Genomic DNA, 17499 nt, shown 5'->3' on the forward strand with positions numbered 1-17499 from the left:
TATATAATATACTAATATACTATATTCACATATAGTTTCATAGTCAAGATTTTCCATTCCTGTAAACCGGTCACCCTGTGTGAAAGTGTGAGGACTTCCTATAAACCTCTGCCCATGCTCTGTTTACTTGTAATTTTCCGCTCTGTGGTGGGGGTGTCAAATCAAGTTGGATTAACACTTCGGAATCCTAATCCATTAGGCCATTTAATCAGAGAAATTTGAGGGAAGTGGACCTTGCGTTTTTTCCAGACGTGCATTCATCAAACTCTGTGGACATGTTCTAATTGCATTAGCATTTTATTAGTTTTAAAGATGGATTAATCTAGATGAACAGAATCCTAATTAAAACCGCACCAGATCTGGGGTGTACCTGAGAGCCTATGCTGGAAAGAAGTGCTGCTTTGGGAAACTGGTTTGAGATATATATATATATATATATAGAGAGAGAGAGAGAGAGAGAAAGAGAGAGTGAGAGAGAGAGAGAGAAAGGAGGATGAGAGTCCACTGCTGCAATTACTACTCATCTGAGGGAATGGCAACAAATGCCTCTTGATTGAGCCTTTATATGGAGCAGCTCTGCAGTATAATCTTCCTTTTGACATCAAAGGCAGCCAGAGCCTTTCAGTGATGTAGAGCCTCGGTTATTGTTATTACAGGAGGCAATCTCTTGGAGCTCCAAGCATCAGATCATAGGGGAGAATGGAGTGTTATGAAATGATTCCATATTCATGTAAAGTTTGACAGCTTTCAGACCCCACGGTCTGCCAACCCAATGGAACCACAAATAAAAATAAAGGACAATACGTTTACCTGAATCGCTCCCCACAACCCTTTACAACCCCGTAAATTAGAACATCAGGACTGAGGTACCTGCTGGGCAGCCAATACACACACACACTTACACTTATCTGTTTTCAGGCAGGTGTAATATCAGAGAGGGAACCCTCCACCTCAGGAGAGTAGCAAGGGAAAATTGAGTTTCATTTTTCAATGTCAGTGAAGATGTGCTGCAAAAAAGGCCTGATATCACCCAAACGAGAACTTCATTCATGGTCCTCTCGAGTCGAATGTAAGATTAGGTGGAGATGCTAAAATACTCACAACTACATTACCCACAGCGTCTGGGAGCATGTGTGAAACACTATTTCACTGAATTATATCATCCTAAGAGACTATTGGAAGCATTCACTTGAAGAGCATGATGATAGTTTTCAGAAATGTCTCTGCTGAGTGAGGCTGCTTGTTAGCCAAGTCGCCCCATGACATTCACCCAGCAGGCCTGTGATTCGGCAGTCTTTTCCTACAAGAGCACCAAAGGTCACATGGTGGAAAGGTCCTTTCATGGGGGTCAAATAGCAGCGTTTTCCATGGAGACCAAGAGAATGACATTCCTCATGAAGAGAAGGGGAAACAACTGGCGATGGAGGAGTGCAAAGAGAGGAGCTTGTGTGCAAGTCTGGTGGGGGAATCTGTGATTTGGGAGGATGTATTGTACTAAGGTGGCAACTGTACAATGACTATTTTCAATAAGCAGTGGAGGGAGTTCATGATTGCATAGGATCTTGTCCACATCTACGGACTTCAAAAAAAATTTGGACACATTTAAACATGTCTGTATGTTACTGCATTAGACACAAAACATGAAACTAAGTGGAATCTGTACAAATGAAACTAGAGGTTTTCTCCAAACGAAATTAATTTTCCTTTACTTTAATTAGGTTTAAAAATTATTTCTTTCTTTCAAAAAGTAAACAAGTTAATAATACCCCTACTATTTTACAAATATAAAATAAAATAAAATGGCCATTGTATATAGAATCAATGGTGAGAATCTCTATACTTTATCAGAATTCTAAAATGATGGCCATCAACTAATCATTTGTGTATTTCCTGGACACATTTTTCTCCAATCCCATTTATATAATCAGCTATTTATCAGAATGTCATTATTTTGGCTCTCTCTCCAGGCTTCTGTTCTTTGTCTGGAAGCACAATATCTTGTTGGGCTGATTGGTGTTTGTAGTGAGTTATTGTCATGCGCCAAGCCAGAGTAAACCAAACAAAGCAAGCCGGTGCCTCGCCAGAATCAATCTATCGTCTACAGAAGATGCACAAAAGGAATTCTGCTTTAATCATTCGAAGTTTAGGGGAGACCCAGTGTGCAATAGCACAACCTTCCAGCCTGGCTCATGCGATCTCAGAAAACCTCAGAATAATTGTCTTTCTCGCTCCAACACGCCTGCCAATGAGGCCTGCCAACGGTGCCAGTCATGTCCCATCTGCAGCTTAGCATTCTGGGTAAAGCGTCGGCCCAGAGCAGAGAGTGCTTCACGATGGGAGAGGAGACGACGAGTCTTTTTTGGCTGAAGCCCACCTTGCCGAATTTTCCATCCAGATGTGAGCACAGCAGCAGAGCGGATTAAAGTCTGTGTCTAAGAGGTGTAGAAGAAGCAAACGTTTCGGCAATCTAAATGGAAATCATGCCATCTGTTTGGAACTGATCCTTGTGACTCAGGCCAAATCTGTATTCCACAAACTCAAAGCACTGATCCATAACATAGAGAGACTGAATATTTAGATGCTTTAGAGCTTCATGATTATGAAAAAAAAAAACACAACTGTCGATTTGTAACCCTGACATTGTGAAGTAATTAATCAGGGTATATACAGGAATCATGGAGTTCAATTTAATACCTTTTAAGACCTTTTTTAAGACTCTTTCCATACATTTTAAGACCTCATCATCACCACTCCAAGTTTTAACCGGTTACATCGGCGACACTAACTTACATTTACTATATATTTATTGTAAGATAGCACAACTAAACAGACTTACTTTGTGATAACTCCTTATCAATACAACATAATTCAGAAGGGGGGAAAGAAGCACAAGAGAATTCTCTAATTAATTAATTGAGTGACTAACCAATGCAACCCAAGAAACAAGAATTAGACCAATAAACGAAACAACTGACAAAACTTACTGAGGAGGGAAAATAAAGCTCTCCGAGCTAACAGGGCAATGAGTTCACACAGTATATTCAAAAGATTTAGATTTTGATGCAGATGCAGACTTGACAGTGTCAGTACTGCACCTGATCATGTCTGAATGATCATGGAAGGTAAAATAATGATCACAACTATTACATCATTTTAATTGTGCATCCCAAGCCAGTAAAAAAAAAACACAGCCCAAAGTAGCGCAATTACCATGTCCCAAATATAAAAATGTCATTTTCATTTCTAAAATACATATTTTACAGTCATTGTTATGCACATTTATCATAAACACAGCTCAAATGTTTCCGACTAGTGTGGCCCAAAACATTTAGCACGGGTAGAATGCAAAATGTTTCTGTACAAGCATTTTAACCAAATGTAATTTATGCAATATTTCAAACCTTTAACCCACTGGGGAAAATCAACCCATGGCAACAGTTTAAAAGCAGCCCAATTTCGTGGGGAAAACAACAACAACCCTGCATCCAACATGAGCTGAAGAAGTCAGATTTGACTGATCACGGGTTAAAAGTAAGGAGAGATAACTGACAAGATGTTGGAGGATTTGCTCCTCAACAGATCCCAAGCTGAATCGAAAGTGAACTATGACTGCGAGCGCTCATTCAAAAGGGATTTAAATAACCCACATATTGATGGCGGCGCCCTGATGCGCGAAAATTATATACAGTATTAGAATGTTTGCGGGAGCGGACACAAAAATTGCGGGAGCGGATGGGAGCATGCTGAAATGGTCAGAAATTCAGGGAGAGCTGGATCAACAAGCCCCGACGCAGCGGTGGAGCATGCGGTAATGGTCAGAAATTCAGCGAGAGCGGGATCCACAAGCCCCGCGCTATCACACAGCGGCGCAGTCAGTCAGTGAGAGCCGTAACAGATGACGTAAAATCTTGCGGGATTCCATAAATAAACTACACAGAACCCCACTATTCGGACAAATATACATAATGAAAAGATGATACAAAATGTAATACCTTGGAAAATGGCATTTAAGACTTTTTAATACTTTTTAAGGGCCTTAATTTTCTCTAAATTGATTTATCAACTTTTAATACTTTTTAAGACCCCACGGACACCCTGTTAATTTAGATTAATGGACAGTCAGTGAGCTCACACTAAACTGCTAAGTTCTGAATCACACAAATGCTCCCATTATAATCAATGAATTAAATGTAAAACAAATCTTGTCTCTATGACATATTCCAAATGTTCAACAATACTTTTTGCTTCCATTCTATGCCATGTGATGTTTCAGGACTCATTTTTGGTGTCCCACGAACAAAAGTGAAAACAAGCACCTGTGGAACAGGCTTAAAATGCACTCAAATTGGCTCACTGATTGGCCATATCATCCGTGCGGTCAACAAGTCAAGTTCACCTTTATTTCTATAGAACTTTATACAATAGATTTTGTCAAAGCAGCTTCAAAGTGATAAACAGGAAAATAGCAGAATCAATTATGGAAATGCAACAATGAAGACAGTGCAGAGACAATAGTGTCATAATTTAGCTAAAATTAGTTAAGTGTTGTTTCAGTTCAGATAGGGCTGCGCAATAAATCATATTTTAATCATGATCGCAATTTCGGCTTCTCTCGATTTATTAAGCATAATCATCTGTGTTATTTGCCCGCTGATCATTTATCCTGAAAACTTCTCTTTTTAATTTGCCATTTGTGTTTCAAGCCACAAACTTTCAAGGTTGTAGTTGCCAGATGTCAAGAGTTCAAATCCCCCGATCTTAAAATCAACAGACACGTCTGTGATTGGTTACAATGCTCAGCTGCTACAAAACACATTGTAAATAGATGCAACAGGAGTAAACCGACATGATATGTGTATTAACACTTTTCCGTAATCGCAATCTTAACTATTCTTTTTATTAATTGTGAAGTCCTAGTTAGCGTGTTAAAACATTTAATTCCAGACAACTAAATTACATAAAATCTCTGCTGGCTAGAGTGAATAACTTAAGTATTGCAGTTAATGAGCCACTTCTGGGTCTAACACCATAAGCTATATTATCGTTTTTAATGTTTAGTACATGTATTGTGAGGTATGACTTACCCTGCTCAAGCCCATGTGATAACTGCTTTTTTCCAGCTCAAGAGACTCCAGCAGCTCTTCGACTGCCTGAAACCCACAGAGAGACAGACACGCGTATAAAACAGTGAGACAGACATAAAGATCTAGTGTGTCGTCCACCTCAGCAGAGCACCAAGTAGAGTGCTGTCTGGGGTGCTCTTTCTGTCCAAAAGCTAAGCCACCTTGGGGAAACTGGGTCACAAACAACTGTCTTAATGTCTGACCCCTCTCTTCCACTCACCCATGAGTGTTTTCTTCCTGACAAGATGTCAGGCAAATAATAACATGGCAGGGGATTAAAAAAATCTTGGTGGACTGATGACTAATGGCTAGAGTTTGAGCTAAAAGCACAAGCAGGTATTGAGTGCTATCTGCAGGGGCACAGGGGCTGTCTGGAGAACCGGTTCAGTGGTGAGAGACAAGCCAAAAGCCACGTCTCAGACTGAGCCGCGACAGATAGATCACAGGTCTAATTGGGGAATCTGCTGAGAATTAGTTACCAAAGGAGACCTCTGAAAAACATAGCTAAAGCAACATGAGAGCAAAGATCATTCTCATGAGATACATATATTTGAGCCTGTAACTGACCTATTACCTGTGGCATAAATAGATAATATACATACAGTACCAGTCAAAAGTAGTACAAACAACAAATAGAAGTATGGGAACTGTACCAGTCAAAAGTAGTATGTTATCAAACCACAAATAGAAGTATGGGAACTGGGACCAAAAAAAAACTGAATCAAAACTATATTTTATATTATTTTCCTTTACTATCTGGTCCATTCATACTATAAAATGAATAAAATAAAATCCACTGTATATTTTTAACTAACTTTATAATTTGAAATCAAATCATATTAAATTTAAACTATGTTTGATATTATTTTCCTTCACTTTTTGGTCAATAAAATAAAATAATATAAATAACATAATATAATAACATATAATATTAATCATATTAATAAACTGAAATAAAATAAAATAAAATTTAGTTCACTCTCTGGTCCATTCATGCTAAAAAGTTTTTTAGTCAAGTAAATTGATTATTACCATTTGATACATTACCATTTATATTTGTCAAAAAGCTAATAAAGCATTTAAGCATACACCTTTAGATCAAAGTGTATTTAAGGTCATGAGAAACCTATATTCAGTGGATATACATTAAAATGCACATATTCACACACATATATATCCATTTATATACACATGAAGTTCACATTAGGACATTACGGGTCTTTGTAGACTCAATAACAGAAGCAGGGTCAGTGATAGGACAGAATGCCACTGATAGAGTCGTCACTCTGGACCCTGATTAAAGCGTTTATTGCCCTGTCACCAGAGCAGAGCAGAGCAGAGATTAAGGGGAAAAAGATGTGTACAACAACACAGCTCTCTGCCCTGAGCATTGTCATAATCAATTACATGGAAGAGCAACTCTTGAAGGAGGAGCTAAACGGCGCTCAGAGAAACAACACACTCACAAACACAAATAAAAGGACACTCACCCTTCTCTCATCGGTTACGATGTAGTTCCGCCCATGCTTTTTCGTCAGATGGGGAGACAGCACATCAAAGCGGCGACGGAACTCCGAAAAGACCAAATGATCGGGATAACCTTGAGGAAAGGGAGAGCCAAACGACAGGAGCATTACAGGAGAAGGACATGTGTGATTCTAGAAAGCTACAGGTCTGTGGAGGTTCAGCAGAGAGCAATGATGAGGGCATTGGTCAGTTGCTTATCTTGAGAATGTTCTGCTTACTCAGGGCTTTAGGCTGAAATGTGCCAGAACAGTTTCCAGTGACATTTTGCTGATTTCACTGCAATGTTTTCAAAAAGACTGCTCAACAAAATAAACTCATGAACGTCTCCGAGAATGAAAAAAAAATGACATCTAGAATACTACGTAGCATCTGGCCACATAAGCCCTACAAAGGTCAACAAACCCTGCGAGAAAAATGCGATATTCGCAAAAGTCAAACCTGCATGGAAAATTTGAACTTTTAAATCTTTCCTCTTTTCAGACATTTTTCTACATTCTCTTCAAAATAAAGGTCACAGATCGATAACCAGGGTCATTCAGTGTCTTTATCTTATGTTTTAAATGCCTTGCTTTTTAAACTCTAACCTTGGCGGTAGATACGGAGGGCGTCGAGCAGTTTGGAGCCACGGAGCTGCGCCCGGAGCAAGCACACATCCAGCTGCATGAGGCCATTTTCACAGCTTTCTCCATGTGCGTCTATCTCCCCAGAGCGAGACGAGGGTCCTCCCAGTACCTTCAAATCCCCAGCTGAAATCTCTGCTTTAGGCAGCAGACAGTGCACGAAGTGCACCCTGGACCGCCTCACTGTGTCTATCAGTGCATCCTACGGGAAAACACAACAGTCACATTAAGTTCAGAAAAGCTGTTTGACCATATTATAAGATTTTCTGACACTAATGGGTCATGATTAGTGGTTGATATTTGGCATTTGTCAATTATCTGCCAATATGTTTTTTTCTGTTTGGCTGAAAAGTGCAAGTGGGACCTTTATTTTGATAGTGCCGGGACTTCTATTTTGCAGCTCTTCCTGAAGTACAAATGATTATTTTACAGGTTTATTTTTTCATCAACTTATTAAATTACTTTTTCATATTGGTTCATTTTAGAATTATTTACTTCTAATTTGGTAAATATTATGTAAAATAAATATAAATTTAATTTCAGCATGAGAGACTTATCATCTTTAAATTAAATAGGACATCAGATACCCTGCTCTAAGAGATTCCATCGGCCATCAAAAAATCTGTATTGTCGACCTTTAGTCACAATGGTTATAAATGATTATGAATAACTTATTAACGAGGGTGACTGGTTTATCTAGATTTTCTACTTCATATTTTAGCATTAAGTTTAGTTTTAGCTCTAAGATCTTTAAAAACACATATTGAGAGCCCTACATGTTTTATTCCAGTCAAGGAGGTCCATAATAAGGTTCCATTTCATTGCTCTCTGTCTAGCTGTTTTGAATGCATTAATGTATGGATGTAGTTTTCACATCTGAAGTACTCACCACTTGCAGTTTAATCTGGATGCAGAGGGACTTCTTTTTAACAGCGGCCACACCAGTGGTGAAGGTCTTTCTCATGCTTGTTGCCCTGCGCAGGGCCAGCTGTGATCCGCCCTCAAGCCCAGCAATAGAGCCTGACAAAACTGTGGCTCCCCCTGAACGCCCCATAAACAAGCAGCTGATATTCTTCCTGCAGAGAGAAGGACCAGAGTATACACAGAATGAGCTGGATCATTTAACGCCTCCACAAGTGAAATATGCAACATTTGAAATAAGCAAAAAAAGGTTGTCATTACACATAATCGTATCTCAGCAGTTGCTTTTTCAGTAACAAGTAACACTAGCTTCCCAAACACTGAACATATAGTAAACGTTAATTTGACCAAAACACTTCAAGTTAACTGGGAAAAAAAACATTAAATATTACTATATAATAATGATAATAATAATAATAATAATAATAATAATAATAATAATAACAACAATAATAACAAATGTATTTGTTATTATTTAAACTATAAAAACTAAAATAATTGTGTAATTTTTTTTTATAAATAATTAAATATTTATTATTTAAAGTAAAAAATTTAATCAATAAATATTTAATAAAAAATTATTGGCTGTCTTAATTCCTTCTCTTTCAAACATTTAACCATGGAGTAACGATTCTCACTGCATTTTCACAAGTGACCCAAACTCACAGTGCTTACAGAGATGGAGTTCGCTAAATGTTTGTACCAGCAGGCAAATATTAGTAATTAATTTCATAATAAGGGTCTTACTTCTGAGAGTCCTGCAGTAATATGGCCGCATTCTGAGAGGCAGGATTCTGTTTGGCATGGCTCAACCAGCCCCGAGCATCATACTCCACCCAGTCAGTCCCATGGCTGTGACCCAACAGAAAGTGATGTGCCTTCTCACTCTTCAGCAGCAGGGCAGGGCCTGAGGGACGCATTTAGGTTGCATGATCTTTTCATACATAAATGTCTATGTGTTAAAGTATGTGTGTGGTTGGGCATGTGGGAGGTGTATTGTGTTCTGACCTTTGCTCTCTCCGTCCACAGGGCTGTAATAACTGAAGAGTCTCTCCAGCAGGGTTTCCTCTGAGCCTCCGGGCTGCAGAGCTTCTTCCTCCATCAGCCACAGCAGGCCCCTCGCCTCATCTGTCCTGGCCAAGGTCCGTACCTGAATCACATGGACATGCAAAAACACTTTGTTAGACTCTAACCGTAGACGCATCCGTAATATAAACAGGGAGCTGGGGACAAAACCGATTCAAATCCCGGACGAGCCGCCGATTTAGGTTTCAACCCCAATTTCGAGCCATAGTATAAATACTTTTTAATGTTTAACCCTGTAAAGCCTGACATATAAATGAACAGTCAGAAAAATCAAATCTTTTTTTATGATCAAAGCTCTGATCATTTTTGGGTGGCAAAACATATAATGCAATACAATACAATGATGATTGTGAGATGAACAGATAAACATTTCTCGAAAGCTTAATTTATCATATTTGACTCACATTTTAACATGAATTTTGTAATAAATTATGTATTGATAATCAAGTGAACATAAGTTGCTTCAGTCTTGTATTCAAGTTATTCTTACGTTTACTTTATAAAAATCCGTATAAATTTCACAGCAAGTAGGCATCTAGTAGATCTAGTGTACAACAGGTTTTCAAGCAAAGTTTTGATCATGTTGATAATTTGCATATCAAATATAAAATAGGCTTTATAGGGTTAATTCACAGAATAAAGGACATTTGTGAATGTGACCACACTTTAAAGCATTAACTCATTAGAAAAGGACCTCTAAAACCTTATGAAAGCACTACCAAGTCATCACTCTTGGCAAGGTTACACCACGTTTTTTTGAAATTCTTTGCCACTGAGATTCTTCTCATGAATCAACAGTGAGACTAACAAGACGTTAGACCCTAATGCGTATGCTGCATCTTGGCTATAACAAGCTCAATCTCTCTCAAAAACGCTGTTTACTCGCAATTCAAGCCCCTTTCATTCATCAAGACTGTGCATTGTTTAATTTACTTTTCATTTCATATTTCGCTAATGACCTCAAACACAACATTAGTCACTACATGAAAGCAATTACTATCCTTTATAGAATAAGAGAGAGGAGTAGAAAACGAGGGGGAAAAAGATGAGCTATTAGTCTTGGGCTCCTCATTAAAGGCCTGTATTAAGTAAGAGCTCCAGGGCAGTCAAGCAGGCATTTTTAAACCTTACACTCTGCCTGTCTACTTAAGCAATTAATACCAGTAATGGCTTCTCCCTTGTTCTGCTTTACCGCACTGACACTTTGCAGGCTGCTGAATAACTGTGGATGAGGCCGGTGCGGAAAAGAACTTACAATTACGTTGGCTTATGAATATGCTCAGAATCTGTCTTTAAATATTACTTTTCACACTGATGAGACCGTGTCACTATGCCTCAGTACTATTTTCATCAGACACAGATTTGCTAATTAACCTGTCAGGGTTGTTTTAGAGAGTGCTTTCAATTAATTAATTTTTAAAATGCTCATTTGACAATTTATGAATTTCTTTCAATTTACTGAAGTTTTGAAAAGCAGAAAAAGACTTAAAAGATTATATGACTACACAGGCAATTGTGTTTATTCAAGTTGTAAAACTGTAATTGGTGATCGAGACCACTGGGGGCACTCAAAACACTTTCTAGTGACACTCAAAGCAGCTTGTCAGAAATAAAAATTACAGTCATCGTTTTTGCAATCAGTCACATATCACTGACCCATTCTAATCTAAAATCCTTTTTTTAAGCAGAGGATGCCTGTTTTAATCTATTAATTCAATCTTGACATGACATACTAATGGAAATTGGTTGCAGCAATATCTAGAAAATTAATAATTAAAATGCCCTATCTTGCAGAGTGTGATTGGTATATTGCTGAGAAAAGTAGCATGTACCATGTGTCCACGCAGGTGCAGTCAAGATGACAATAAGAAAGTTATGTTTTAAACTAACAACACATAGCATATACTGTTGGTAATAATATATACTACCGTTCAAATATACATACACATACACACACACAAGATGAAATGCTGTCAAAACAGAGTTTCCAGTGTCAAATATAAGGTACAAATAAAATCTGAGCTAAAAATCTGTCTCTGATTCCAGTATGATTCAGATTTAACAGGGACTACTAAGCATGATCCAGACAAGTGCTTTCATTAACAAAGATGCTGAACGCTGTGCTTTAAAAAGAAGGAGGGCACTTCCCACTCAATACCCACCCACACACATATAGAGAAAAAGAACAGCCTCTCCAGTCTCATTAACATCCCAGAAAGCCACGTTCCTGACACGCTGCTCCTGCAACGACTGGCTAGATACGACAATATAATAACTTGCCGCCACAGATAACAACTCTGAGGTTGAGTTCGCACTCAAATGACAAACTAACGGACACAAAAGTCATTGAGTAGAACTTTCAAGCAGTCAAACCGTTTTTCCCCAACGTTGTGTGAGAGACGAGGGAAGACTCAGTGATTCAAGTCACTGCTGAAACTGAAAAGCCCACATTCTCCAGATAAGGCCCCTTTGGGGACAGACTGGGATGCACTACAAAAACCTGAGGAGGAAAGAAAGTAAAGAGTTGCTTACCAATGCTTGAGTGGAGGCTTGGTCTATAGCTGATACAGACAGTGATGTACTGGACTCTATGTCATCTAATGCAAGCTCTATGTTTTCCTAAACAGGGATAAAGGGAGTATTAGTCAGCTACGATTTCAAACTGATTTTGGGTTAAAGGTTTCTATTTTTTTTTTTCATGTGTCTAATACCATATTTTCTCTTGTTCTATTATTTTACAGCCTCGTGGCCAAATAAAAAACCAAGTAAGAGGCTGAAGCATGAAAATTGATAATTTCAAGACCTTTGATTAAAGGTGCTATAAGTGATTTGAGTGGAATGGTACTCAGACATCTCACTGAATTCAGTGCCCTGAAATATCAGGCCTGTCTCTATGACAGCCCTAAGTTCTGTGAACTGCCAAAAATATATGAGCACTGGCCAATCAGATCACTATGAGGCAAATTCTGTGAACACACCGTAAAATCACAATGAAACGGAAGTAGCAACAGATTTTTTTTTCTTCTGTATTGTTATGTACACCCAAGTGTTACAGATTAGGGTGGGAACTTTTTTCTATCCATTGGTTGTTAATTGGATTTTGGGTATGTGGGTGTTGCACTCAAACATTCTGTTGTTTTCACCCAAAGAGTTAGAGTTATGAGAGTTAAGAGTTATGACATTTTGATAAAACATTATCAAATAAAAAAAAAGTACAAATCAAATGTATACATGGATGAACTGTTCACAATAAGCTCTATAACATACATTTACAAATTATTAGAACAGAATTTTCATTTCATGCCGACTGGAAGTCTGTAGGGAGTTCCAGAACATCGCTTACAGATGTACTTAGCCTGATTATTGATTGTGTTAACAAGGTAAGCACATTTGATTACGATAGCTTAGACAAACATGTTAATTCTGCATAATTAAATTTGAGGTTGTAATAAAATCAACATCATTTGAACTCAGCTAGACATAGCCCAAATGAATTGAGACTATAATTTTTTTTTTTTTTAAAAAGGAATAATTTGATAGTTGTAACGGGATGGATTTCTGCACCTCCTTGTAGCGCTCTAGCTCCTGTACAAAGGTGCGTTCGTGGAAAAGCGTTTGGAGACGTTCTTGGGTGTAGTTGTGGCACAGCTCTTCAAAGGTGGCGCCACGGTCCCGCTTGGCTAACTTTGGGTTCTGGAATCCTGGTGTGTCCACAATAAGCAGAGAGCACAGGGAATGCTGACTCGACTTCAGCGCTCTAAACCAGCACAAACAAACAACAGATGCACATTTAATGTAGGTTAGATTCATCAAACAATACAGGCTTTTTTTCTCGTTCACAAATGAAACTGGGAAGTATGGTAGGCAATTTAAAAGCCTACTCCCACTACTAATCTTTACATTCTTAATGGGAAAAAGACAGACATTTTTGTCCTGACCATGAGAGGTAACAAACATTACCGGTTAACAAGTGAGATGACCAGAGTAAAGAGCTCAGAGTAGAGTCCAGCAGCCATGGCCTCCAGACACTCCAGAGCTGTGATCTTTGGAGCTGTGAGGCAAAACATAGATTTTAATACTGCCAAAGCCAGCAAACACAATTCCTTTGTATCAGAGGTCTTGTTTTATGAAAAGTCTTACCCGAGTTGTCTCCTGTCCCAACATCATCTGGTCCCTGGCGGAATGAGGTGGATCTCTGTAAGGTTCCTTTGGGCTGGTGTTTGAAGATAGCAGACGAGAGCTCTTCTAGGGTGCAACCCAAGAGGTAAGCTGCCTTCTGGGCCCACTCATGACGTGCAAATTGCTTCCGGCCCGCTGTGAGATGCACAGGGACAATGTAAATACCATGTCGAATGAAGCAACACTAATGACTGTGGGGCTCTTATGGTATCTGAGAGAAGTCTTGTGCAATTCCGCTGATTATTTCATTAATGTACAGTCATATTAGCTTTAGGATACAGATTTTTAGAAAAGATCCAGTTTTAACCAAATATTGAAAGTTTGGAAGAAAAACAACAGTGGTTTTCATCTGGTGCATTATGAATTAAAGTAGGCTGCAGGTTAGTTCCGGTCATGGATGATAAAATGCTGTTTGATTATGCTTTTTTAGAATATCAATTTTGAAGGGAGGAGAAACTCTTTCCATATATTTTGTTATTCAAATTTGTCATCCAGTCAATCACTGTGGTATTTTCATGCAAATCCATCTGTTACTTGGTAAACACTTGCCAAATTAAGCAGATGCCATGTGTGACATGTCCTCATCCTCAAAAAATCATGAGCAAAACTATAGAAGGTAAAATAAACTACATCCCAGACTAGATTAAATATGGATTCAACTGAAACAAAGATGAGTTTCAAGATTACTGGTTGCTGGAACAATTATAAAACATTAGTGTAAATATATGTCATATTATTATTTTGTATATGGCTGGGCATATACACCTCATGATAATATTAATAAACATAAGTATTTTCTTATATTTATATTTATACAAATATCAAATAAAATTCTAATAGTATTTGGTTGAATATGTTTGAACAGATTAGATTGTTTTATCAAAAATTTTTTTTTTTTTTTTCAACAAGCTATTTTGGTACCATATTGTTGATATTCGATGTAAATTTTGACAACCACTATTGAAAACCACTGACTGTATAAAACTCTCACTTTCAGAACTGTCAAAAATTGGTCTGATGATGTCTGTGAGTTTTAACGTTTAGACATCACAGAAAATGTGTCAGCTTTTTACATTTTTTTAAAGGATTTTCAAATGTGTCGCAAAAGCAGATATTGTTCCGACTGACCTCAGAGCTAACCACAGAGTCATACACAAGAAGAGTGACACACAAGCTGAAGTGAAGTTGCCGCAACCAAAAGAGGTCGCAGAGAGAGAGAGAGAGACGGAAAACAACGCAGGCCTCTGGTGGAATAGATGAACGCCAAAAATAAACAAGAACTGAGAGCGAACAGGCTTTTTATTTGTGTTTGCGGCTTAACAACAGAAAAGCACTGCAGAAATGAAAAGTCTACAACATGGAGAAACATCAGAGAGCCTGAGCTTTATAAGACAACAAAGTTACGATGCTCCCCTCCCTCACCCGCACATATTCCCTCCAAAGTTTTATCTAAGCTTCAAGACTAAGTCATTGTTATAAACCTCTGAAAGAAAAGAAGCCCAGCAGTGAAATGAAAGAAGAAAGAAAAGAAGACAATAATGCAAATGCAAATGGAAATGTCTGGCAACTACGATAACAGCATAAAACCACACACACATACACAAATGAGGTATTTGCTTGTTGTGCTGATATATAATATTCTTGCTCTTTACCTTCATCAGCCTCTGCTTTGCAACATCATGCAACATGCAAGTAGAGAAGAACAGGTTAGAACATGACAGACATTCTTCAGTATTGTACAAACGGAACCAAAAATGCAATCGTTAGCACACAAACTCTCGCATATACAAATATTACTGGCTTTTTCATTTGACATTTCCATTGCACATTAGTTTTCAATTAGTAATCTACCAATACATGTTTTTCCAATGGCTGGCCAATGAATGGCTATAATAGCATATGAGGACTACTAATAGACTAAATCTAATGTGATTTTTATTTTATTTTTTAATTTTGTACATTTTTAATTTGCACAACATTTTCACCAAATATATTTAAAAAAGCTACAATAACAGTAATAATCATTCATAATTATTATAATTTTTCAAAGTGTATTTTCTTTCAACAAACCCTTAAGAACTGAAATAAAATGTACAGGTTTTATTTGATCAAAAATACAGTAAAAACATTAATGTTGTGAAATGTTTGTGAAATGTTTTCTATTGTAATATAAGTGATCAAGAAACATTTCTTATTAAAACTTAATATTGTTGTAGAAACTGTGATGCATATTTTTTTTCAGAATTCTTTGATGAATAGAACGTTTTTAAAAAGCATTTATGTGAAAAGGAAATCATTATAAATGTCTTTACTGTCACCTTAATGCATCCTTGCTAAATAAAAGTATTAAAAAAACTCTTACTGACCCCACAGTTGATTGGTAGTATATATCAGACTGTTGTTCTAGAAAAACTATTTTACACTTTTTACAGTTATTTGCCTGTACTAAGAATAAGAACAGACTTAGCCAAGGTAAATACCCAAACAAAATACAGTCAGAACAACACTGCCCCCTGCTGTACGAACAGTCAGGTACAACTAAGTGACAAGACATATAAATATTTAATATACTGTCCTGAAGGTGAAATATGTTGCTAAAAAAAGCTTTACCAGTAATTATGTTTGATGACATGTAATGTTAGTCTTCAGTACCAACTCAGGACACTGAAGCAGTATTAGTACCTCCTGCCAGAAATAAAGCTTTCCCGCATTTGTCTGAAGAGACACATGGGAGGCATGCAGGTACAGGAAAGAGTACCAGACTAGAACGAACGGATCCACTGCAGATACTGAGCAATTCAGTGACTGCAGTGACGATATATCAGCAACAAACTAGTACACATCACATACAATTAAAACAGACATATGGCCATGTATTCAAATCCAAGCCCACACACACCTTTCCCACACCATTTAATTACTGGATAATGATTTAAAAAAAAATAGTTTTATAGAAATTTAACTCACAAAAAAAAGAGCAATTTCCCATGATTTTATAAGATAAACACACACACACACGTTGGTATTGGTGGTTTACGGGGACTCCCCATAGGCGTAATTGTTTTTTCTACTGTACAAACTGTATTTTCTATCACCCTACACCTAAACCTACCCCTCACAGAAAACCTTTTTAGATTTTCAAAAAAAAAACAATTTTTTAAGCCTTTTGAATTACAGGGACACAGGAAGTGTCCTCATAAACCACCTTCATATTGTAATACCTGTCATACCCATGACATTATACAAATTTGTGTCCTCATAAACAACCCAAACCAGTGCACACACACACACAATTTGAATATTCCCAGCAATTTCTGAGTTTCCCATGACTGTGGACAATAGAGAAAGCATGTAGACAGTACAGTTTGGAGTCTGGTGATTAAAAGGTTCATTAATACATCATCCTCTGAATGCATGAGGGGGAAGTGATATCATAGACTGTGAATTAAAGCCACCCATCCTCATTAGAGCTAAAGAAACACATATCTCTAAACTCCTCAACATCAAACTGTTTCCTGAGCTGCTTGTCTCTCCTCTGTTTGAGCTCAGTAAGCAGACAGTAAGTTGGCCTTAATTAATAAAGTCTGTTTCTGTGCTTGTTAGGCATTTTGAGCGCGTTATCTCATTAAGACGTTTTTTTTTTTTTAAGCTCTCCAGTTCTGATGTGTAAAGAGAAATCTGTCAAATGCTTCTGTGAGCCAAATTAGCACAGAGACAGTAGTGTGGGGCTTAAAGGGGAAGACTTAGAATCAAAGCAAGCTATTAAAGGGGTGGTTCACTGTTTTTTTCTAGGCTTGATTGTGTTTATGGGGTGCAGTCTAACGTGTTAATGCTTCGTTTAAAAAAACGCATTATTTTTCACATAATTTGCCTTTATTCCACACCACTCTGTCCCTTCTCTGAGAAACAGGCTGATCTTTTCCAGTTTTTTGAAGCCCCGCCCTCAGAAATAGGCGATGGGCTCTGATTGGTTAGCTAGCCCAGTGTGTTGTGATTGGCTAAACCACCTATAGTGCGGGTCTAAATGTCCCGCCCCTCACCTC

General features: G+C 37.8%; 1 protein-coding gene across 1 annotated transcript in view; it reads right to left on the reverse strand.

Annotated features, from left to right (window-relative positions):
• The window catches only part of LOC107690467 (unconventional myosin-XVIIIa-like), a 107747-nt gene that overhangs the window by 34756 nt on the left and 55492 nt on the right, over positions 1-17499 (reverse strand). The window contains exons 11-21 of the mRNA XM_016488821.1: positions 15109-15120; positions 13418-13591; positions 13238-13328; positions 12842-13034; positions 11810-11896; positions 9200-9341; positions 8939-9098; positions 8160-8346; positions 7235-7472; positions 6614-6723; positions 5085-5150 (exon numbers count right to left, since the gene is read on the reverse strand). Coding sequence (XP_016344307.1) covers positions 5085-5150; positions 6614-6723; positions 7235-7472; positions 8160-8346; positions 8939-9098; positions 9200-9341; positions 11810-11896; positions 12842-13034; positions 13238-13328; positions 13418-13591; positions 15109-15120 — 1460 coding nt within the window. The remainder of the gene's footprint in view (positions 1-5084; positions 5151-6613; positions 6724-7234; positions 7473-8159; positions 8347-8938; positions 9099-9199; positions 9342-11809; positions 11897-12841; positions 13035-13237; positions 13329-13417; positions 13592-15108; positions 15121-17499) is intronic.

This window comes from Sinocyclocheilus anshuiensis, unplaced genomic scaffold (assembly GCF_001515605.1).
Source record: "Sinocyclocheilus anshuiensis isolate Anshui unplaced genomic scaffold, SAMN03320099.WGS_v1.1 scaffold1455, whole genome shotgun sequence".
In the NCBI taxonomy this organism is placed as follows: domain Eukaryota; kingdom Metazoa; phylum Chordata; class Actinopteri; order Cypriniformes; family Cyprinidae; genus Sinocyclocheilus; species Sinocyclocheilus anshuiensis.